Source organism: Engystomops pustulosus, chromosome 6 (genome assembly GCF_040894005.1).
Source record: "Engystomops pustulosus chromosome 6, aEngPut4.maternal, whole genome shotgun sequence".
In the NCBI taxonomy this organism is placed as follows: Eukaryota; Metazoa; Chordata; class Amphibia; order Anura; family Leptodactylidae; genus Engystomops; species Engystomops pustulosus.
This window is the reverse complement of record NC_092416.1, coordinates 125,946,386-125,971,241: the sequence shown is the minus strand read 5'-3', so window position 1 is coordinate 125,971,241 and position 24,856 is coordinate 125,946,386. Positions and strand designations below refer to the sequence as shown.

The 24,856-nt window shown below is 41.9% G+C and overlaps 1 protein-coding gene across 4 annotated transcripts; it reads right to left on the bottom strand.

The window, feature by feature from the left end:
* Positions 1-1,917: 1,917 nt before the first annotated feature.
* YTHDF1 (YTH N6-methyladenosine RNA binding protein F1) lies at positions 1,918-23,906 on the bottom strand. Of its 4 annotated transcripts, none has more exons than XM_072110926.1 (6): positions 23,456-23,906; positions 21,845-21,872; positions 18,526-18,644; positions 12,843-14,384; positions 8,505-8,564; positions 1,918-6,308 (listed from the first exon to the last, which is right to left on the bottom strand). In XM_072110926.1, exons 1-5 carry the CDS (start codon positions 23,483-23,485, stop codon positions 8,532-8,534), a joined length of 1,752 nt encoding a protein of 583 aa, XP_071967027.1. In that variant the 5' UTR covers positions 23,486-23,906; the 3' UTR covers positions 1,918-6,308; positions 8,505-8,531. The 4 variants fall into 4 exon arrangements, with proteins under 4 accessions (XP_071967027.1, XP_071967030.1, XP_071967028.1 ...); XM_072110929.1 differs by having other exon boundaries at positions 18,526-18,605; XM_072110927.1 differs by having other exon boundaries at positions 21,845-21,869.
* Between the last annotated feature and the right edge of the window lie 950 nt (positions 23,907-24,856).

Here is a 24,856-nt window from a genome sequence, read left to right as displayed (position 1 = left end):
CTATACAATCTTTATTTTTTTGGCAATTTGGACATATAAGTGCTTATTTTCTGCGACATGAGATGAACTTTACAAATACCGTATTTTTTGCCCTATAGGGCGCACCGGACTATAAGGCGCATTAGTCCGATGCGCCTTATATATGTAATAATTACATATATAAGGCGCATCGGACTATAAGGCGCGGGGTCCGGGGGCGTGGCAGAGAGCCGACATGACGTGACGCGGCGACGGGACGCGACGCCGAGACGCGACGGGGAACGCGGGGAAGGTGAGCGGGGAAGGTGAGGGGGAGGAGGGCAGCGGATCATACTTACATAGGTCCCCGCTCCAGGTCCCGCTGGAGATCTGCTGTCTCCGGTCTCCGGTAGCGGGGACCTATGTAAGTATGGTCTGCTGCCCTGTGCCCAGCGCCATACATAGGGCGCACCGGACTATAAGGCGCACTTTGGATTTCCACGGAAATCCAATGCTTTTAAGTGCGCCTTATAGTCCGGAAAATACGGTACTTCATTTTAGTGGGTCATTAGCTTATTGATGAGATTTTATTAACTCTTGAATGTATGGGTGAAAAGAAAATGGTCAATTTTGGTTTACTTTCTTTTCGTATTTTTTGGGGGTCGTACACCAAAAATATTATATTATCTTCATTCTATAGGTCACTACGATTACGGTGATACCTCATTTATATAGTTTTTCATTTATTTTTACAATTTTACTGGATAAAAACTAATATAGAGGAAATACTCATTTGTTTTTGCATCGCCATCTTTTCGGAGACGTAACTTTAATATTTTTTGGTTTAGGGCTTATTTTTTAAGTGTTGAGTTGTTCTTTTCAGTGGTACCATTTTTGCGCACACAACTTTTTTTGATCACTTTTTAGAACATTTTTGTGTAGAGATTTTATGAAAAATGTACATTTTTGGCGTGTTTTTCGGGTTTTGTTTTTACGGCGTTCACCGAGCGGCTCCAATAATGTTTGAGTTATTGTACGGATTGTTACGGACGCGGCGATACGAAATATGTGAGGTTTTTTGGCGATTATGTGTTTTTTTCACTTTATTGCATGTGTATAGGGAATATTTGTGTTTAGGGGACTCAAAATAATTTTTTAATAAAAATAATTAAAGTTAATGTAATGTGTTTAACATTTTTATTAACTTTTACAGGTTAGCTTGAACAAGTGATCCACTGATCACTTGTTCAAGCTCTTCTTCACATTACACAGTGTAATACAGATGTATTACACTGTGTAATGTAACACACTGAGCATGCTTCTGAAATGCCCCTTGCACGCCGCGGTCAGCGCGACGTGTCAGGGGTTAACACCCGCGATCGGAGAAATCTCCGATCGCGGATGTTAGAGGCAGGTGTCGGCTATAATATATAGCTGACACTTGCAGCTTCTGGTGCCGGCTCCGTTCAGGAGCCGGTGCCAGAAGCATGACGTAATAGTACTGCATTTTGCGGGAACGCACCTCCCGCGATGCAGTACTATTACGTCAAATGTCGGGAAGGGGTTAAATGAATATTCAGCACATATTCAAACTGTGCAAATTAATTATAAAATGTGTGGCCTCCACAAGTATATCACAACTCAGACTCCACAGCCCCGCCCCAAAGTAGTGAAAATTGTGGGAAAACAAGCATTTGTTGATTGCAGTAGCAGAATTAAGTGTGCAGCTCTGGAGTACAGTACAACTGTGGATCAGTACAGGAGAAGTAATGAAATACAAGCACACAAAGTTTAGTTCCTATGTAGAATACCTCAATACATGACAAATTTGGTGCACCTTAAAAAGGTACTACATAATTTTTGCAGCCCCCCCACTTCTCTTTGCAGAAATTAGTGTCTGTTTACCTTTGGAGGAAGTCAACACACCCCATGTAATAAAGTAATAAGCAGGAGGAGTCATGACATTATTGAATCTTTATTAGTCTAGACAAGCAAAGCAGAGTGGCCAGTGCATGGGGCTGGCTGAAAAAACGCATGACGGAAAGGAGGAGAGAAAAAAATTAACATATGTAAGGAAAAAAAGATGCTCATTGGCTACATTCAGAGTCAAACTGAACCCCTAGACTGCTCAGAGAAAGTGAGGGGGCCTCCATGCATGCAAGAACTGGAATCCTAAAGGAGCCTGGAAATGCAGGGGGCAATGGTCATGATGAATGAAACCATGTACATGTGCCAGACAAAGGGGTAAAGCATGGCAATATAATGACTTCATTATAACTGGGAGACAGGTGTCCATTGTAACAAGAAGCAGCCGTTCCCACTCATGTGCAGCAGTCATTTACAGTATACACTGATGTTTGAGTTAAGAACACAATGGAATCTCACCTCGGCTACTCAATGAACTACAAACTGTGGCTGTGCAGAAAGAAAAATCCTCCCTGTGATGTTACAGTACAGGGTATTGGCAGCTACTGCGCCATTTCACCCCTTATCTACCGACTTACTGGTCACACTTAAAAGGACTGAGGATTGAAATAAGCGCAAGACAGGTAATTATTTCCTGCCAGATTAAAGCGGGTAGGAGCCATTACACATTTATGCCAACACATCTTACCCTATATAACAAATGAAGGTTAAAACATGCTCACAACTGTGTTCTGGGGGTAGATCCAATAATGACCTAGGCTCTAAAGAGTTATTCTACACCACGAGTATGTAAAATTGGACCAAAACTAGCTTCCATTTAAAGGACAACCTGATAGAGGTTTATAATCACCTCCCGGTCCTTTGCCAATAACTTACTTTTTTCATTTGGAAGTGCAAAGATATAAACCTATGGAAATGAGCCTGAGGCACTCTACTACACACCTTATGGCTCTGCCAATAATTTATGCACCAGTTCCCCAGCCGATTGATGATAGCATCGTCTAAATACAATCTGCTATGATCGCACATAGCAAGAGAATAGCAGTGACATGACTGGTTCTCTCAGCATTTTGTAGGCATCTCAAACAGCCTGGGAGGATCTGCATAAATTAGCGGAGGCTGGAGGTGCACAGCAGAGCGGCTCAGGCTGATTTGCACAGGTATCTATGCAATCCCACGCTTCTAAATGATGAAAAAAAGAATCTTATTTGTGATGGCGAGGCGTGTATAAACATCTACCATCAGGTTATCTAATGGTAGATGTTCTTTAAAAGGATTGTCCACTTTCAGAAGTTAATTGATCGTGTTTATGTAATAAAAACTTAAGCAATTCAACAGGAAGCTTCATTGTTTACTTCCTGCAGATAAATACCAGTCCTTGGTCATCTGATGTCACACAGTTGCATGGCCTGTAATATTAGACAGCTGATTACTCTGATCTACCACAGGACCCGTGAGGCATCACATGACCAGCGACCGGTATCTGTCTGCAGGAAGTAAACTATGAAGCGTCCTGTTGAAAGTCGCATAGCAGAGATCTAGAAAAGCATGAAGAAAGAATACAGAAAGTATATTGTGAAACTGCACAACTTTGCTATAAACAATATCAATTATTTTTGGAGACTGGACAAACATTTTAAAGGGGTATTCCCATCTGGGCATTTACAATTTATTTCATTTGCCATATGTAAACATTTCTTCTATTAGAGGTTATTAAAAAAAAAAAAAGTTCCTGTGTGAAGATAAATTCTCAAATGTAGCCATGCTGTCCCTTAGAAACGAGATGGCTTCCTTGAATACAACCGCCCCTGCGCTCTGGCAGCAGTAGTCAAGACATGCACTATTGAGACCTGCATGACATCCTGGATTCAGGGTTCGTTACCACAGGACGGCTGTGGGACATGCAGTAACTTTAACTCCCGGACATTTCATATACAAAAACCTTTTGTTTCTTTGTGCAATCACCCCAGTAGAGGTGGCTGTATCCAAGGATACAGTCTTGTTTCTAAGGCACCATGTGACTACTTTAGTGAGAAATAATCTTCACACAGGTAAAATTATTTAATAACATCTAATTAAATAAATGTATATATGGCAGATTAATGAAATTGAATGTTAATGTCCAGACAAGAATAACCCTTTAAGGCCTACACTCCACACACACAGTATGAAGGGACACAATTTAGCCCTTCATCTAAAATGTGCATATCCTACTCCAAGGGCATGGCACCCTCCTCACTAGGGAATGAGATGTGAAGGCTGCTAAAGTAATCAGACCATATATTGTGAAGACTACTATATAAGGCTCAGTTCACACCTGCACAGAAGGTCCATTAAAGTCAGTTTTTTAGTTTTCATTACTCTCTTATTAAACAGAGTAAATAACAGAAAGCCCAGATACATTTGGGAACTGGGTCTAAGTATGCTACCCGTCTACTGGTTTACAATTGCAATAATATCACTCCTAATAAACATATACATTTGTACCCAAATGTTTTAACATACTTACCATCCAAATCCTTCCATTTCAAGCTGCTTCTCAACCACAGTGATTTGTCAGTGTGAAATAGGAAATGTCATCCATATGCCTCAAATATAAAACAGACCCAATGGGAAATGGAGTTGATTTTGTTTTACTATTTAACAAATTTGTAAAAACTTGGAAAAATTGGTCTGAGAAGATCTAGTAAATAGCAACTCCTAGGGGAATCAATGGTAGCACCATAAGAGATGCATTATACCCAGCACAGGAACTGCAACTTTCCACACAGACACAGTGAAAGGATCGACTTCCATATTTGTGTTTCCATTGTTTAATCAGGAGCAAGAGAATGTTTGATTCAGAGCAGGGAATTAGTACAGACCCCCTTGAGATTCTGCTGGAGGGGACATATCTAGTTATGACCAATAAACAGAATGCAGCCTCCTCGCCAGATCTATTCCAGACACACAAACACTGGTCTTTACAGGAAAAACATGCATGATGAGGCTATAAATGTAACACGACAGTCTGTGCAGGCGCATGATACATACAACACAGATGAATATGGTGAAAAGAATTGAAAAAGATAAGTTTTGCAAAATAATAGTAGTAGGACTTGGTAACCTATATAGCAGAGCGGAAGGGGCACGGGATGAGGATGTAGATAAGATACTGGAGGAGCATAAACGCCACACTTAGTTGCATGATTAATTCGTTATAACAATGCTGAAATTGATATGTCACTCACATAAAGTGTGGTATGGGGTTGTCCTTCAAAACGAGGATTTACATGCAAACATCCCATAGCCTGGCAATCGATGTAATTAAAGGAAATGGTGTTTGTGCCATCTCCACCCCCAAAGTGCAGGCTCATCACAGTGAAATGTGCCATGGCCGACATCCAACTTTACCACTACAATGCAATGACAACACGTGGATATCTGTCACTAGTGAACGGGCGGGCTACTTTATTTCATGATATAGATCCCTCCATGGGGTACAGGCAATACATACATATATGTATTAACAGGAAGGGACTGTTCTTGCTAATGACATCAATGTTGCAAAAATGTTCACCCCACCCTCTTCCAACCCTCCAGTAGCCATTGTGTCCTGCAAGTCCTAGGATGTATTCGTACAGGAACTTCCCTCCAACGCTGTGCAAAGCAATAAACTTGGCGAAAAGGGTGGCATAGTGACAGAGCTCTCAAATACAACAAGATGCTGATAAGGATGACACGTTCAGAGGTGGATGTGGAACAAAATGACAGACCATAGGGCACTGCACAAAGAGGCTACGAGGTGACAAGTATTAGCGCTGCACACGACAAACAATCCTGTGCCAGCCTTAGAGGAGAAGAGGGAGCAGGAGGGGGGGGTGGGGTGGCTGAGGAGCGGCTTTCTGAACTCACTCTGCACTCATTCTCACAGATCAACCTGACTTCATGGATTGTCACACTGATTCCAATGGTTGGGAGGGTTGAATTGACCCTTTAAAACAAAAATAATGTCCATCCTCATACAGGGGCAGTTTGACGTACAATAATCTCTTTCATTATTGTTTTAGGGCAAATACAGAGCAGATATTAGGCCAGAGGGGGCGGGGGCGGAGGTACACTTATAAACTACAGGTATATAATGATACAGGAATACAGTGGACTGGCCAAAAAAAAGGAAAACAAACAGATAAAGAAAATTAAATTTAGGAGTAGGAGAGGGTGGAAGTTACGTTGTAGCTCGCGTTAGAAGATACAGATACTGAAAGTTTTATCTCAGTCCCAAGCCTACAGGCGGCACCACAAAGTCTATTCAGTTTTTTTTTTTCTTTCTTGTTTTAAAGTTACTTTTAAGATTTGTGGGGTTTTTTGTCTTTTTTTTTTAATATCAGTTCTAGTTCAAAGTTGAAGTGACGGCCTTACTGTTTGCTTCGGGTCTGGCGCTCCTGAAAGAAAAAAAACAAGAGTGATGAAAAAACTGAAGGAGAGCACTATCCATGGAACCTACAGAACCCAAGGCTCTACACAGACTCATTTGATCATATACCTTGATTACAGGTACAACACTACAAATTGTGGTCCCTTCTTCCCCCGTGATCATGACCCTTACATGATTTATCACTATGCACACAGTCCTGTCCTCTACACTGTGGCGGGTCTGTGAAATCCAGGCAGCCCATGTTCTATGATTCACAGATCAGTCACAATTGTCCAAATCAGCCAAAAATTGTCATAGTCCTTTTATTTTTATTCACCTATGACAAGGTGAAAGGTAACAAAGAGATAAGTAAATATTTGTGTATTAAAAATTCTTGTTTCTTTTGTAAATTTGTGATTGAACTGGCATAAACTGTATCAGGTTCTTTTCATGCGCTCCAACTACTTTCACCTTTAGAGTAGAGTACTAATTAATGTAGGACTTATGGTTTTTAGACCTTTATTAAGTCCGCGTTCACACACTGCAGGCTCATTGTGGGAAACTTCTCCCAGATAAGCTGACCTGTTACTGCTTACAGAATGCACATTTGTAGGGAGGAGTTTCCCTTCATGCCCTTGTAATGTGTAATCGAATACTATCCACGCGCATTGTGTGAACCTAGCCCAAGGCTTTGCTCCATGCAACCCGACCACTGCTGAGGAATTTTTCTATTAGTTTCAGCAGCAAACACGCCAAGTAGGAGCACAGCAGGGAGTGCAAATACCTTTAGATGCTCTAACAACACTTATTGCTCCCTAAAATGTTATTTCTCTTATAATTATATAAGGTAATTTAGAGATTGGGATTTATAAAATCAGTACATTAAAACATAGTTGGCCAGTAGAGGTGGCTTCAACCACATCATATCTCGTAGGTCTCACACACACGGCCATCTGGGGGACGTATGTACATATGCACTAGATGGCTATGGCACCCAGGCTCGGTATGGTGAACAACTGTTTTCTACGGAGAGGGACAGGGTGAGTAGGCGTTTTTAGTGTAGCAGGACATGTTTTAATATTTATTTTTCTTTGTCGTTTAGTAGATTACTGTATGCTTATTTCTTACTATGATGTAAAGCCTTAGTGCTCTGTGTCTTCCCTGCCTTGCTCTACATATCTATACAAGCAGCAACACGGATTCTGTGTTCTGAGTAGCTGGACTGATTGTGCCCTCAAGTGCTCTGGCCTCAGTGCCCTTAACTGATGTCACAACCTGGAAGTCCCTCCCACTCCAGCAGGAGGATTTTACAGATCAGGTTGATAGATATGAGGCTATATCTCAGGACTGGAAAAAGACATATGTATAATATAGGCACTGTTGGAATTGTTGTCAAAGGTTCTCTACAGCTGAGCCAAGATTATTGTCGTCAAATAACTTTAGTTACGCTGTAATGTGGATTTCTTCATAAATTCATTTAAAAGGTTATTTTAAAGGCAACTTCCACCACCATCTACGCACACAGGACATGTTCCAAATGCAGTCCCTAATGGACAATAGTGGTATACAATTGTTTAATTTTTCAATATTTCATGAAGAAAAAATACATCCATAAAAATCCTATAATGAATAGTAAATTCTAAATTTTTTGTTGAAACATTCCCTTTAAGACATATGGATTGAAATGGGACCATTCCCTTCAAACCTATAAAAAATGCAATGAATAAGGCCATAAAACCTAATTTTTAAGGTAAACATGTTTAAGCAGTCATTACTAGGACATCTACTAGCAATGTACCATTGTCTTTGGTGGAATGTTACCCACAGTTTAGTTGCTTGTAGTTTTTAGTACCAGTTTACATCTGTTATTTCATCAGTTACTTCGAGACAAGAACAGGAATGGTTCAACACAAAGAACAGGTGTAAATCTTCTCATATCTTATCTGTGTTTTACACTCCACTGGTCTTAGCTCTCAAATAATGCAAAAAGATAAAAATGAAACAAACGAGCTGTGATCTCCCCATTAGATGAAAACAAATGCTGCTGCAGTGTAGAGCACTAGCTCCAGCCTCCGATGAGTTTCATACCGCCTCAATCTCTGTTGAACAATGCAATCAAGCTGGAGTCTGCTGTAACCAGTAACATTGGGTTGCAAATCACTTAAGCACCGGTTCAGACCACGCACACTCACCGCCCCCCAGATCACGAAGCTTGGAGAATTACCTTAACAAGTCTTCTCCCTCTCTTTTGCTAGCAGTTCCTCTCTCTGATGCCACTGCCATTCTATGCAAATGAAGGGGTAGAAGACATATTGAGCAAGTCATCTGGCAGTGTAAAAATACAGTCCTCTCCCCTATGAGGGAGGATCAGGTGCTTACATAGCTATAGTTAACATAAGAACATGCAGATTACATACAGTAAAGCACTCAATCCAGCTAGCTGAGGACAACCTATGGACAAAGGCTATGTGTCCAATGACAATGAATGACTGACAGTCTAAAAACAATGAAGAACAGGTATGGAATGTAATCGGAACGTTAACTTTTTCACAAAACATTTTCTGAAACCAGACAGTTTTTTTTTTTTAGAGAAGCAGAAAAAAGTTTTTTTTTTGTTTTGCATAGAATTACGGTATATACTAAAGTATAAGCAGACTTTCAGCAAAAAGTTTCATGCTAAAAAAAATCCCCCTAGGCTTATACTCAAGTCAGTCATTCAGCAGGAAAACTAAACTCTTCTTCTGGATGACAGGGGGTAGCATCTTGGGGGCAAGGGTTTCATGTTGGGGTAACAACATGATGCATTTGCCACTCTAGGCTTATAACTGAATCAATAAACTTTCCAATTATTTTGTGGTAAAATTAGGTGCCTTGCCATATACTTGTATATGCGGTAAATGTATGCCTTAGATGTGTTTATGCAACTTCTGTGGAATTACAGATAGAAAAAGAAAATAACACAAAACAGCGTATTCACCATGTGTTGATAGTGCAGACGGTGCTAGGTTTAGGCCCTGGAGAACTCAACTTATTGTGTGGCAAATAGCAGCATTGCTATAAAAAGCAAACTTGTAATCCAGGTTTGTAGTACCTACAAGTGCTTTGGTCAGGTCTTTCAGCCTGAAGAGCTTTCTGCTCTTTATAATGAATTGTTCCACAGTCCCTGCCGTATCAAACCAAAATGTAGTTTCTAGTTCAAGTGGAGGGGTAATGGAGCAGCAGTGCAGAGAGCAGAAAGTTCTATAGGCTTTAAGATCCTTTTAGAGCCCATGCAGGAGCTCTGGAGCTGGATTACAACTTCACTTTTCATAGTCCCAACACGACTACCACCACACACAGGTCTCCTGCTGCTACCCAACACTGTGTGCAGCTCTGTATGATCAAAACTACTGACAAATCCCCTTTAAAGAAAACCATTTGATTTGATGCATTATGAAGCAAACATACCTTGTGAATGCTGTTGCTCCACTGATGTAGGATCATAACTTGGTTAATCCCTGTGCCGAGTGGTTTTGCTGATAAAACAATGTAACACTGTCGCTTCTATGGCTGCTTCAGGACTTCTCCTACCACGCCAGTTACTCTCTGCAGGAGAGGATGATGTAATCCCTGTGTTGTGCCTGAAGGCTGAATAATCAATTGCTGCACCATCCCGCAGCTGATGTTTATGAGTGATCCAGCTCAGGTTGATTAGTCATGTCTTGACCAACCTCCATTTGTAATTACAAGCTTCTGTGTGTAATGTGTATGTCAGCCAGCCTCACCCAGCTTTCCCAAGGTCCTGCATGTTAAAAATGTTTTTCTCAGCAAAATCCCTCAGCTCAGGGATTAACCAAGATATGATCCTGCATCAGTGTAGCTACAGCATTCTCAAGGTAGGTTTGCTTCATAATGCATGAAATCAAATAGTAGCTTTCCTTTAAAACAGACCCATCCCCAACATACTAAATTGCTGTTTTACCCTCCACCTGTTAAAAAAATAATAATAATAATAATAATAATAATAATAATAATAATTAAAACTGGCTTATACTAGCCAAGTGCATAGAAAACCCATTTTCAAACAGCCAATATGCACCACACTAGATTTTAAACATTAGGGGGCCATACATTCTGAACAGGGGCACATTTTACTTGTGCAATTTGTAAAAGGTTGTGTTTGTGCACACCGGTGGGTGTTGTCGGAGCTCTGGATTTACCGCCCTGAACCCAGTGCATCTTAAAGAGGACCTGTCACCCATAAAAAAGGCACTAGGAGCCGCTTCCTGGAGTAAGCAGCTCCTAGTGCTAGAACAGACGTTATTGGAACCCTCTGATAACGCTAGCAGACACTGTGGCGGTGTACAATAGGAACGCCAGACCAAGCTCACAGCGGTCCGGAGTTTTCTTCTCCCCTGGACCTATAAGCGTGTTCTGGCATTCTCATTGTTCTGCGCGGCAGTGTCTGCCAGCTTTATACTGCTAGCAGTGTAACACTGCTACATCTGTGGTAACACTATGAGCTGCTTACTCTTGTATTTTATAGGCGACAGGTTCTCTTTAACAAGGTGTCAAAGATTTACTGACATTTAAATATTACTACGTCCACATATGAAACACCCATAATCAATTCTGCAGCATGTGGCCGTAGTATGGAGTCCCATCTACTGCAGAACTGTACCTGAGGTATATTGTGGTCCCAAACATCACTAACTACATATTACTCCTCATCCACAAAAATCTGCAAATACAGAAGCAAAAGGTTCTCTTGGCAGCCCCTCAACATCAAAGAAGAGTCTTACTTTCTTAACCCGATACAATGGAGGAGATTTATTGGGCAGCAGTGTATAATGAATTCACTGCCACCAGATACATCATCGGGCCCGATTTCAGGGATTCTACGCTATATTATGTAGAAGCCTTGATAACATGTTCCCCATTGCTGAGCGATTGAAAAGCAGCAAACAAAGCTTAGATAGGTGAATACACTTGTATCAACAGCGCACAATTAGGATCCATGTACCCCCAACGGTTTCCTGTAAATCATAGCAAAAGATTGTGTACTCTGAAAATCACCTCAGCAAGTGTTAATCCCACATCATTCATCACAAAGAAGCATTCCTCCATATGTGGAGTGCCATGCTACTACATACACTAAACACAGTAACGGAGCCATTACTGGCCGATACCTTTACTCATTCTATTTTTCCCTCCAGTAATCTGTTTTCTGAGGAAGGTCAGAGATTGACAAACATCAAAATTAAGTGGACTGCTTTCTGATGGAATAAAATACTTATCTTTGATTATATGAGTGCCGAGCTCTATCTGTACTATTGAATTGGGGTGGTAACCTTCTTGTGCACCTATTACCCAAATGGAGTGATACACATTACAAAGAACGCTGGTAAACCCAAATGCTCAGGATACATTGGGGCCAATGTAGTGTATTGAACATAACATTGTTTGAATATTCATTTAAAAAACACCCAGTCAGATAAATTTTTAACCGAAACTGTTTATATGTGAGCTGGAACATTGCTGTTTATTCAAGAATACATATTACATGCAGGGACAAGACCAGAACAAACTGAAGTGGATCAGTTAGAAAACATTGCTTGAAATGTCATGCACGACTATAGAATACACCAATCCTATGTCACTATTCGTCTGAATATTTACCTCCCTGTACCTTTAAATTGCGAATGGAGAGAAGAGCTGAACAAAGATTCTAGTTGGAGACATGTACCATACATACAAAAAGAAAAACCTTTTGCAGTAAGAGATTAAACCCAAGGGAAAAAAAAAAAAAAAAAGCTTTCTAACCCCATGTAACAATCACTGCAGGAAACAACTCTGACATGAGACCACTATTTCAGTCCTCCCACCTCCAGTGTGCGGCAATATATTCCACAAGTGCACATCCATAAAGCACTTCCAGCTGTGGAGAGACCCACTGCACATAAATGAGGTAGCAGGACCCTGTGTGCAGTTGGTTCCCCAGGGCTCTCATTCCAGGTTAGATTCAGTATTATACAGAATTAATTTTCCAAAGTAAACGTTGAGTAAGGGGGCAAATAAAATCAGCCAGACTTGCCTTCAACCTGGAGACTGCTCAAAAGAAAAAAGGGCTCAAAAAAAAAAAAAAAATTATTTCCCATGGCTAAATCTATAGATATTCACAATATTTAGAAGTCCGTGCATTACAAGAGGTTTTGTAACATTCGAATACACTTAGCAAGCAGACATTGGTAGTGTATGCAGTGTGTGACTGAGCTACCCCCCCCCATATCTACCTCCACAGGATGAATATGTGTCCTAATCAAGTTCTTGGTTACAATAGCCCCTGGATACTCTGCAATGTGCTCTGCAGCAGTTTCACACTGATATTTCCATTCAATGACCACATGCAAAGCTTTAGGAAAATAAAGTGAAGTCTACATTCTATCAAACAGCAGCAGAACTTTTTATGACTAAGCGTTATAGACAAAACCAGAAGCCCCTTCGACTCTGCTGTATCATATGGAGTCAAATCGCATTCAAAATGTTACCAGAATCAGAAGGGTTAACAAGTTTAGAGTATTACCTTGCGCACAACCTCTTCCTCCTCCTGGCGCTTCTCATAATGAGAAAAGTCATCAAAGATGGAGGTCGTGTGCTTGTAAGTGGCAATGATTTTAAGCACTAGTTTTGCTTTTTCTAAGGGCACCTCCTGCGTGTCTCGCGAGTTTGTGACCGGTTTATTGTCGTTGTTCTCCAGACGGATATGCCTCAGCTGGTTGTTGGGGACGTCCTTGACAAAGAGCCACTTGACGTCAAACTTGCCCTTCCACTTGTCCTGTGACCAGACACCAGCACTGGTGCCATAATCGACAGGTGACCGCATCTCGGCCACACCACAGAAATGTCCACTGCCGTTGACGCTGAAGAGCAAGTAGACCGGGCCTTTGCCATTCATGGAGCGGAAAGCGCTATCCAGACGCTTGTTGCCATGCTCCGTGCTACACCAGATAGAGTACTTGATGGAACGGTGAATATCGTCCTCGGAGTAACTCTTGATGATGAACACACGTCCATTTTTCAAATTCCAGTCAAAGTCCTTGGGGTTGTAGCTGTGAGAGGCTTTGAGCTTCTCCAACACTGGATGGGAGTCACTACCAGGGACAGCATGAGGCTGAGCACCACCCAAGGGATTACCGTCAGGTCCCCCACCTTGCCCGTAGGCAGCGTTCCTGTTACGTGGGGCTACCCAGCGGTTCTGTGGGGCCTGCTGCTGTTGTGGTGGTGCAGGGGGGTTTTGGTAGGGGGCTTGAGAAAGAGGTGGGGGTTGAGCCGGGATGGGCTGCAGCAGCTGCTGCTGTGGTTGCGGCTGAGGGATGGACTGAGGAGATGGTATCTGCTGAGGCATTGGGGGCTTAGTGACAGGACCCTTATTATCCCAGGTGCCAATGTCCATGTTATGTTTGATAGGTGGTGGAGGCAGTGCCCCACCAATTATGGTCACCGGTTTAGTTTTTGTTTTAGGCTGTGGTTTGGCAGGTTTGCTGGCTATGGCTGCCCAAGAGGTGGGTTTGGAAGGTGGCATGCTTATACTATTGCCACCATTGCCAGTCAGAGCACTTGGCATTCCTACACTGTTCACCACAGAGCCCACAGTCTTTACTGTGGACGCAGTCACATTGCTGCCTATCTTGAGCCCAACCATGCCCTGTTCAATGCTGTTCATGCCTGGTGCTTTATTTAGAGTCTCATTATGAAACCCGGTCTGTCCATCAACAATTGTCCCACCCAAAGAGCTTGGAGGATAGCTGTAGCTGCCCCCGTAGGCAGAGTTCTGAGTCTGCTGACCCTGAGAGCCACTGGTGCCCCAAGCGGAGAATGCAGGGTTTTCCGGAAAAAAGTTGAAGCGATGTTGGTATATGTTATTCCCCAGACCCCCTGGTTGGCCAAACACTGCATCGTGCATGAAGTGATGGTCTCCGTTGCTGAGCTGTCCATATGGAGTAAGATAAGGGATGGGAGGATCCCCACCAGTTGACCATGGAGCTTCACTCAAAGAGTACGGAAAAATAGATGGTGGGTAATAGCTGGAGAGGTATGGGTCTGTCATTGAAGGGTAGCTGTTACTCTGGTAAGAGAAAACAAAAGTGCAAAACATTAGAACCCACAAAGCTAAATGAAGAATCTATCAATGAAGTACTGAAGCATATTAACCTTTGCGATATATGTAATAGATTCTTAATTATTTTATAACAAGAGGATCTGTCAGTGATGCAAGCAAAGATCTACTGAGGTTACTGCTGTATAGCAAAGTCTCTACAGTATTAAATATTAACAACTCTATCAAATAGTTTTTTTTTATTTCCAACAAATAAGTAGTTTTATCACCTGCCAGGGCATCGGCCTGATGGAAAAGATGGTGTAGGCTCTGCCTTACATAGGCCTGGAGCATATCCTTTGATACACACACAAACCATAGAACACAAATATGATGGAATAATTTATTTTTTTTAAATAATTTAGTGACACCCATAATGTTACAAGTTATACATAAAAATGTACAAAGTTGCAGGTCATTATACGACTTAATTTCTTAGAGGTTTCTCGTATGTGTATTTAATGTGGCTGCTGTGTGAAATCTGCTGGGAGGAGACTTGTCTTGTGGTGTAACTGCTCACCCTCCCTACATAGAGATGCTAAGTAATCGGGGCTCCAGAAAGGAGTCTACCAATAGAGGCCGCAGAACAGATTAAAAAGTGTAATGCAGATACTATGGGAAGGGGGAGGATGAACAAAGTGAAGGCAGCAAAGGCTTGTATTTACATACTACTAATTTATGCAAAGTTTGTTGAAAAGTTGGTGAACATTTCAGCCTAGCAGACAGAGTTACCATTACAGGATAAACTACTTTAACTGAATAGACAATAAGGAAACATTTTTTAAACCCATTGTAAATCCAAAGTTCACCATAAAAACTTGAAAAACTAAAAAAGTTAATTACAAATTTGGTTAAAGGTGTATTCCCACAAAGACAAGTTTCTTAACCCCTAGGGGACACAGCCTATTTTGGCCTTAAGGACGCGGTCCCATTCTTCAAATCTGACCTGTGTCACTATAAGTGGTTATAGCTTTGGAACGCTATGAGATGTCCAGGGGATTTTGAGATTGTTTTCTCGTGACACATTGTACTTCAAATTAGTTTAAAAATTTGGATGAAATCTTTTGCGTTTAGTTATGAAAAAAAACAAAATTTGGCAAAAATTTTGAAAAATTCTTTATTTTCAACGTTCTAAATTCTCTACTTTTGATGCAGATAGTCATAGCTCCCAAATAAATTCATAACTTACATTTCCCAAATGTCTGCTTTATGTTGGCATGGTTTTTTAAGATTCCACATATTTTACTAGAATGTTATGAGGCTCAGAATTTGGGTGCCATTTTTCACATTTTTTGTAAAATCGCCAAAACCCGTACTTAGATGGACCTGATCAACTTCTAATTGACACTGAGAGGCCTAAATAATAGCAAGACTCGTAAATTACCCCATTGTGGAAACTACACCCCTCAACGTATGAAAAACTACTTTTAAGAAGTTTGTTAACCCTTTACGTGTTTTATAGGGGTTAAAACAAAATGGAGGTGCAGTCTGCAAATTGTAATATTTTTTCACAATACACTCATTTTGGGTGGAAAATTAAACATTTAAAATGGATTAAATTAAAAAAAGGCTCCACAAAGTTTGATACCCAATTTCTCCCGAGTACACGGATACTCTATATGTGGTGGTAACTTCTGTATGGGCGCACGGCCGGGCATAGAAGGGAAGGAGGCGCCATCCAAATCAGATTTGCTATGTCACATTGTACCGGCTATAATTTTTTTCTTTTTTTTAATGAGGACCTATAGGGGCTTATTTCTTTTGCCACATGAGATGCACTTTTCTGGTATGTAATTTTGGGGCATCTACAGCTAATTGGTGAGATTTAATTAACTCTTTGTTGGTGGAGGAAATGAAAATCATCAATTTTTAGGAAAATTTATATGTGTTTTTTATTTGGTCGTTAACCATACCATAAAAATAGTATATTATTTTTATTCTATGGGTCGCCACGATTATGAAAATACTTCATTTATATATATTTTTTATTTTTTACCATTTTTACTGAATAAAAAGTAATTTGGCAAAATTGTTGTTAATTTTAGCATCACCGTCTTTCATATGTATAACTTTTTTATTTTTCACCTCACAAATCTGTTTAAGGGCTTATTTTTTGCAAGAATGATAGCTCTTTTTAGTGGTCTTATTTTAGAGGGCATAACTTTTTAAAATCACTTTTTTTAGAGCATTTTTAAAGGGCATTAATAAAAAATCATCTTTTTCAGAGAGAGTTTTTTTAGGTTGTTTTTTACGGGGTTCACTTTGCGGATCTAATAACAATTCTGTTTTATTATACAGATTGTTACGGACGCAGGGATACCAAATATGTGGGGGTTTTGTGTATTTTATTCAATTGTACTGAATAAAAACTAATTTGGAGAAAATCTTATTCATTTTAGCATCACCATCTTTTCATATGCATAACTTTTTTATTTTTTGGCTGACAAATCTGGTTAGGGGCTTATTTTTTGCGAGAACAGTTGTTCTTTTTAGTGGGCTTATTTTAGAGTGCATAAAATTTTTAAAATCACTTTTTAGAGCATTTTTTATAGGGTATTAATTAAAAATTATCTTTTTTCGGAACGTTTTTTGCGTTTTTTTCCTCCGGCGTTTACCGTGCGGGTCCAGTAACAATTCTGTTTTATTATGCAGATTGTTACGGACGCGGCAATACCAAATATGCAGGTTTTTTTTGTGTTTTTATGTTTTTTATACTTTATTAAGTTTTTTATGGGAAAGTGACATTTTAGGGGCTTATATTTTATGTATTTATTTTTTATTTATTATAATGTGTAGTGTTAACTGTTTTTGCATTTTTTTTAACTTATACATACTTGAACTTAAACCAGTGATGCTCTGATCACTGGTTTAAGTTCAATACACTGCTCTACAGTGCTTTTTCATTGTAGAGCAGTGTAAACTGTCTGAGCAAGCTTGCGCATGCTCAGACAGTTTACAGCCAGACCCTGAAGGGGTCTGGCTGCCATGGAGACCGGGCAGCTCCGGGGCACATGCCAGTCCTCGGAGCTGCCCGGAAGAGGATCGGATCCCCCGGTAAGCGGCACGGGGGATCCGATCCACAGCAGGAACACCCTTACACGCCGCGGTCATGCTTGACCGCGGCGTGTAAGGGGTTAACACCCGCGATCGGAGCCGGCTCCGATCGCGGGTGTTACAGCGCGGTGTCAGCTGTGATAGACAGCTGACAGCCGCTGCTTCTGGTACCGGCTCCGTTCGTGAGCCGGTCCCAGAAGCTAGACGTTATACTACGTCCCGGTGCGCTAAGCATCTAGCCCCGGGGACGTAGTATAACGTCGTGGTGCGCCTAGGGGTTAAATGTACTCAGGATAACAAAATAACACAACATATCAGCTGTGTGTGTTCTATGCGAATAGACTGCACCAGTTGCACGCATGTTTAACATCTGCTCAATTTCTGCCTTTCTGCGATGTTTTTGGACAGGAAATTCTCAGATACCTCAAAAATAAAATTGAGCAAAACCTCCCCCCTGTAGCAGCAATGGACCCACATACACCACCCCCTATGTGGTGCAGTTCTGCGATAAAATTTGCGTCCTTTTGAAAATTCTCAGTTGATAAATGTGGTGGTGCACACTCTGTGGTGTATTTTTTTCCGCCACTGTGTGACTTTAGAGTTGCAGTTTATTGAGGTATTAGTTGCAGTAATAGGCATCTCATGGATCTCATCTCTCTTTCTATGTGTCAGATACAATGTATATAAACAGTGTACCCTGATAATCTAACCACATTGTCAACTCAGAGTGATAATAATGTGTCGGCTTAGAAAGTTCCCGCCCACATCCTGTAATTTTGCACTGACCAGGCTAAGTAACTCAGTAAAATTGTGAAGTAAAGGGTTAAAAATAATCTTTATTTTGTCATCACTACTAGGGGATTGAAATTTGAGATACTGCAATGAGAAAACCCCTTTAAAATGCAATACATTTCTTTTCTCCCTCCACATCACATCAGGCCAGGGCAAGGACTTTCCTTCTTGCTAAAGCCATCCACAGATTGTCTAGTATAATAGTCATCCAAATGTGCGCACCACCTAGTGTCAACATTATACGTTATATGTTGCAGACACTTACCTGATTGGACTGCCCGGACAGATACTGCTCAAAGTCGTTGTCATGGACGCTGTCCTTCTGGTGCAAGGATCCATTTTGAACTGAAATAAGATCATTGTTTGAGCGCCCTAGTGGAAAGACTTTGGGGAGAAATTGAGTTTGCAAACTAACCTGACACGAGGGGACCTTATAGAATCTAAGCACAGAAATTGCTCCTTTATGGGGAAATTCTGGTTTAAATAAAAAAAAAAAAAAATGTAGGTGTTCCATGTGGATACTTTCCATACTTTGAGGCTACTAAAGCCAAGTAAGGATAGGAATAAATATCCATATCAAGTTGAGAAACTGATTCTTTGCTCTTCCTTTTTACTATTAAAACCTCATGTCATTTCACCTCATCCTAGAAGCCACTTCCACTATTGCCCCAGGAGACAAAGTCCAACTGGCAGCAAGGGGTAGAGCTATATAGGCGAGCTGTATTATGAAACGCCTAGTACAATTTTTATGGAATTTGAGGTTGCAACACTTTAACCAATCTGAACGGGTCTTTAAGTGTCAAAAATGATGATCACCTATTTTACTTCCAGTTGATTTATATGAGGGATTATTTTTATTTAAAGGTGAATTTAAGGTAGTGGCTACACCTGTAATGCTTCATGATAAATGCACAAAAGTGACTTGCTTGGATTTAGCTGGGGAAATTTCATTTACTCAATTGAGAGGAGGGGAGGTGTAGATAACTGGGTCTTAAAGGGAAATAGTCAGGTCCTTATTGACTGGTGGTTCAGTGTACCCAATTGGTCAATACAAATGCTTTCTAGGGCTGCAAAAACCACTTAAGCTAACCTTAATCTCCTGCCCCTGAAACCAGCATGGCAGCTCAGTGAAGTTCCATTACTTATGCAATATATGCAGTGAAGCCGAGGCAGATTTCAATGGCTTCACTGATACAACCTTCAGGCATCGGGAATCACTAGACATGCACTATGTACAATGTAGCACATCAAGAGAGGCAAGTATAGCAACTTCTTTAAAGTCAACCCGGCTAAGGACACCACTCAAATAGAGCAAATCAGGACACAATCATAAGCTCTTGGAGAGCAGCCGTTAGGTCAATAAAACACTTTAGCTGCTCATACGAACGTAAGCAGCTCCCTAGCCCTGCCCAGTTATAGCATTATTAAACATGTAGCTTTATCGGAACATACTGAAAAGCTAGGAAACTTCGTAACACTCCGACCATCGGACATATCTTGCAGCGGTACGGCGTATTCATGAAGGGGCGGTCTGAGGCGCTCCCCTCTCCAGCTTCTCTCCAGGGGCGCCACTCTCATACCAGATGCCGGTGGAGACTGTCAGGCGCGATGCTGCAGTCACCGCCTCCTCATGAACACGCAGGACTGCTGTAATCTAGGTCCCATGATTGGACTGCTAAATAGTGGAGAGTTTCCTAGCTTTAACTGGGGGAGGACTAGGGATTACTTTTATATGGGCAGTTTAAGTTTTTTTTTTAGAGACCCTGTCAGGTCAATAGGGAACGTTTAAAGGAAATTTACAATGAAAATCCAGCATGATAAACCAAAAACACTAGCTCATAGGTCCAGGAACTGTGACTGCAGCAATGTTTGTTGTCCATGGACTCATTGCTTCTAAAATCAAATTTTATAACTATTCTAATGAGCCTGAAGGGCTCTGGTAAGTGTTTTAAGGACCCCTCAGTGCTGTTACAATAAGCAGAGAAGAAGGTCTTCCCTCCCCTTTCACTTCTGCTGCTAGATTACACAGGCAGAGGGAGAAAGCAGGGGGGTTGAGCAAGACATGCTCTGCTCATTGTAAGGCTGTGAATCTGCAGCGCATAGGGGCTCTGGTAACTCCCCTAATAGCCCTTCAGTGTCAGTAACAATTTTGAAAGTTGATTTTTTAGAAGGAAGGAAGCCATGAATAACACACAAAAGATTACCACACTCCCAGTGTCTGGATCTATGAGTCAGTGTGGTTTATAACTAAAAGTGAACCCCTCCAACACAAACTGCAGCATGTTAATGAGCTTTAGAGGCTGAGCATATGTGGACTTATAGTCATATGTGGAAAGATTTTATAGAGCTTCTGTATCTTAATCATTTATATACATACAGTCACCGGCCACTTTATTAGGTACACCTGTCCAACTGCTTGTTAACACTTAATTTCTAATCAGCCAATCACATGGCGGCAACTCATTTAGGCATGTAGACATGGTCAATACAATCTCCTGCAGTTCAAACCGAGCATCAGTATGGGGAAGAAAGGCGATTTTGAACGTGGTATGGTTGTTGTTGCCAGAAGGGCTGGTCTGAGTATTTCAGAAACTGCTGATCTACTGGGATTTTCACGCACAAACCATCTCTAGGGTTTACAGAGAATGGTCCGAAAAAGAAAAAACATCCAGTGAGCGGCAGTTCTGTGGGCGGAAATGCCTTGTTGATGCCAGAGAATGGGCAGACTGGTTCGAGCTGATAGAAAGGCAACAGTGACTCAAATCGCCACCCGTTACAACCAAGGTAGGCAGAAGAGCATCTCTGAACGCACAGTACGTCGAACTTTGAGGCAGATGGGCTACAGCAGCAGAAGACCACACCGGGTGCCACTCCTTTCAGCTAAGAACAGGAAACTGAGGCTACAATTTGCACAAGCTCATTGGACAGTAGAAGATTGGAAAAACGTTGCCTGGTCTGATGAGTCTCGATTTCTGCTGCAACATTCGGATGGTAGGGTCAGAATTTGGCGTCAACAACATGAAAGCATGGATCCATCCTGCCTTGTATCAACGGTTCAGGCTGGTGGTGTCATGGTGTGAGGAATATTTCGTTGCAACGCCACAGCCTACCTGAGTATTGTTGCTGACCATGTCCATCCCTTTATGACCACAATGTACCCAACATCTGATGGCTACTTTCAGCAGGATAATGCGCCATGTCATAAAGCTGGACTCATCTCAGACTGGTTTCTTGAACATGACAATGAGTTCACTGTACTCAAATGGCCTCCACAGTCACCATATCTCAATCCAATAGAGCATCTTTGGGATGTGGTGGAATGGGAGATTCGCATCATGGATGTGCAGCCGACAAATCTGCGGCAACTGTGTGATGCCATCATGTCAATATGCACCAAAATCTCTGAGGAATGCTTCCAGCACCTTGTTGAATCTATGCCACGAAGAATTGAGGCAGTTCTGAAGGCAAAAGGTGGTCCAACCCGTTACTAGCATGGTGTACCTAATAAAGTGGCCGGTGAGTGTATATGTGGTCGGCCATATAAATACATGATGGTGTTAGAGATTGTGTAACATAAAAATTACCTTTACTGTCCTGTCCTTTTGGTCTCTGCTGCGTATCCCAGGGGAGCAAGAAAATAGAAAAAAAAAAAAAAAAAAAGAGAACATAAAAATGAGATAAGTGTTATTTGGTACTCTCAGAACAGTACCTGCGAAATTTCACGTAGGATTAAAAAAAAGCTTGGTATCAGAAATCTGATAAGGTTGTCTCTTCCTTAATTATGACACTTTACCCCCCATATATAGGCATGTACATGAGACCTTTAAGGTGTGGTCCTCCCATTACCAAGTGCTCTATTAGGGGACATTCAGAAAGTACTGCCTGTTATTTCAATGGTCACCATATACTTTATCACTGCAGCAAAACAGTATGGTGCACTAAATTTCATTGTATTATAGGATGTTTTGTGCAGGAGCTGACTCACAAGTTAGCTCCAACAGAGAACAGGGTTCCTATCAACCCAAAATTGGCCATTGCACATCATCTTATAACAACACTTCCTGTACCGATGTTCAACTAGTTTAGTTTTATCACAGAAACATCACCGAATCATCACATACAAGCAACGTACAAGGGAAGTGACACATGCACACTCACAGAAACCAATGGTTACTGGATGGCACAGAAGAGTTATCTTGGGTAACTAGACATACCAAATCAACATTCCATCTTTGTAAACACTAGAGACCCCCCCCCCCCCCAATACCTCCGTATCAGGAGACAGATTGACACATAGGATTACTAGATGAGTGAAGAAGTGGTAAACAGATTACAGACAGAAGGGAGGAGCAAGAATTTGGAGAGTCCAATCTACACTCTCAGAGGAAGATATATATTGATAAAGAGGAAATATTTAAAAGGGAACTAGTAATAGATAAAGGAGCAGCAAGATAGACAGATGTGTAGAGTATAAACCAACACTCTACAGCTATCATCCAACCACAACTCCAAACATGTCCTGATATAAAAAAAAGTTGTTTGGAATTAGCGGTCCTTAGGATGACATAAGGGACAACTAATGATGGAGGCAATACATACATGGTAGATGCAGATAACACATGAGAAGGAGGACAGGAGAAGGTGGGCAGTATGTGGGGGGAGGTGCAAACACCTGGAGTGATGGGACAAACATCATGAAGGTAAAGGCCTCACATCTAAGAGATAGTGTTACCCCATAGGTAGGATCCTGGAGGAAGGACACAGAAGCCAATGGGGAGGGAAGCAGAAGGACGGAGATTTCCCCATTATTAATGCTCCAATACTTCCTAGAATACCTCATCTTTCACTCCAACCCATCTTCAAGATCTCTGCTTGCTGTCCCCCATCATGTATAGATACAATACAACCTGCAGCACTGCTACTATTATATTCACATTCAGACAAATCTCTGACCGCACAATGCAACAAACCCTCAGCCCTGAGATGGAGGCGTCTGCCGCTGGTTTCTACGTTCTCACAGTAAATAGTAATACAGAGAAGCGGCATCACTGCTCGTGCAGGCTATTGCGCCATCCGCACATGAGATAGCCGGCACAAGAGCCGGGAGGAGCGGGATGGAGGGAGGGACCCGGGATATATGACTGGGGGGAGGCCGCGGCGTAGAGCGGGGCCTACACCACACACATCCTCCTCACCTGCGGGTCCACGCTTGTGGCAGACATCATTCATGAAGAGCGGATACGTTGAATCCACACGGTCCGGAGGGGGAGGGGCGGGCGGCTCACTATAGGCCGGAGCCCAAAGAGCGGGTACAGGCCGCAGGCGGTCACTCGGTGTGAGCTTCGGTCCGGAAGCGCCGGGCTCGCTGTGTCACTTCCAGGCCTGGTCGTGGAGGATCGTAAACCTTTACAAGCCGGGGCCCGCTCGGTGTCTCGGTTCAGGCCTGGCCCGGGAGTTACAGGCTCCACACTCACCAATGGCGGCGGGGACTGGGCAGAGTGCGGCTGACGTCAGCATCAGCGCGTTGCAAGCCGGGATAGGAAGCCACTGCGCAGGCGCATCTCAGGCCAGTAGCAGTCAGCGCGGCTTCCCCGAGGAAGTGACGTGCGGCTTGAGAGAGCAGTGTGGGAAGGGCCCACCACGTGACTGCAGCCGTTCTAGTGGATTTATGGCCGTTTTATGTTCTATTCTTCTGTGATTCTGTGCTCGTTGCTTTGTGCTGTCCTACAGCGCTCGCCCCCATGCGGGGCTGTGCACAGGGTTACACAGCGGCCCCTCATAGCTCAGGAGCCGCAGGGTAGTGTGTGTAAGCCGGGCCGATTGTGTCCTTTCTGCTGCCTGAGACCGAAAAATCAACCCCCCTCCATTAACATGTATTAAAAATGTTAGGACCAGCCCACCTTGCGTTTTGTCTTCTGTTTTAATATAGACAAATAGCAAAGATTTTTTTAACAGATCCGGTTTTTTTAAAAAAAACAAATACTTTGCTTTGTGTTCCACTGCCTGAACATGGGGAGCCGTGTTATCTACTGCTCACACTACTCATCCGCTTCTATAGGGCCTACTGCCCGAGATGCAAAAGATAGAGCTGGGCTATTCATGCTCCTTTATGCGATTTAGGCAGTTACTTTCAATAGTCATTGGGGTCAATGGTCAAGTCTAATGGAATCAATGGGGACAACAATGAATCTCGTATTCATTCATTTTTAAATGAAACAAAAAAAAAGCCAACACCCTTTATAAAATGAAAATTTACTAGCAGCAAGTATTATGTACTTTTAAATATCTGCAGTGAGTGTAACACACACATTTATAGATATCAGCAGTCAATATACCGCATATTAACATATATTGGTAAGAAATGTATTGCACACCAAGGACTGCCGTAAAGCAGAAATATAAGTTTCTAGCTTTTTAAAAATTGCTAGAAATTAAAGGCTGTGCACAACTTTTTCAAATGCAATTAGAGTTTATTGTACAATATTGTACAGTGGTGACGTTTCAGCCCCCTGGGCCTTTGTCAAACACAATTGGCTTGGTAGTTCCAACACAATCCGTATTGTGCAGTAGCAGGCTCTGAATGGGTACAATACAGA

Excerpts from the sequence above, each read along its gene's own strand:
- YTHDF1 (XM_072110926.1), bottom strand. The coding sequence starts at position 23,485 with ATGATGTCTGCCACAAGCGTGGACCCGCAG. Across the intron at positions 21,873-23,455 it reads CCACAAGCGTGGACCCGCAG|CAGAGACCAAAAGGACAGGA; the intron begins GTGAGGAGGATG and ends TGGGATACGCAG. Across the intron at positions 8,565-12,842 it reads AGGAAGAGGTTGTGCGCAAG|AATGGCAGTGGCATCAGAGA; the intron begins GTAATACTCTAA and ends TCATTTGCATAG.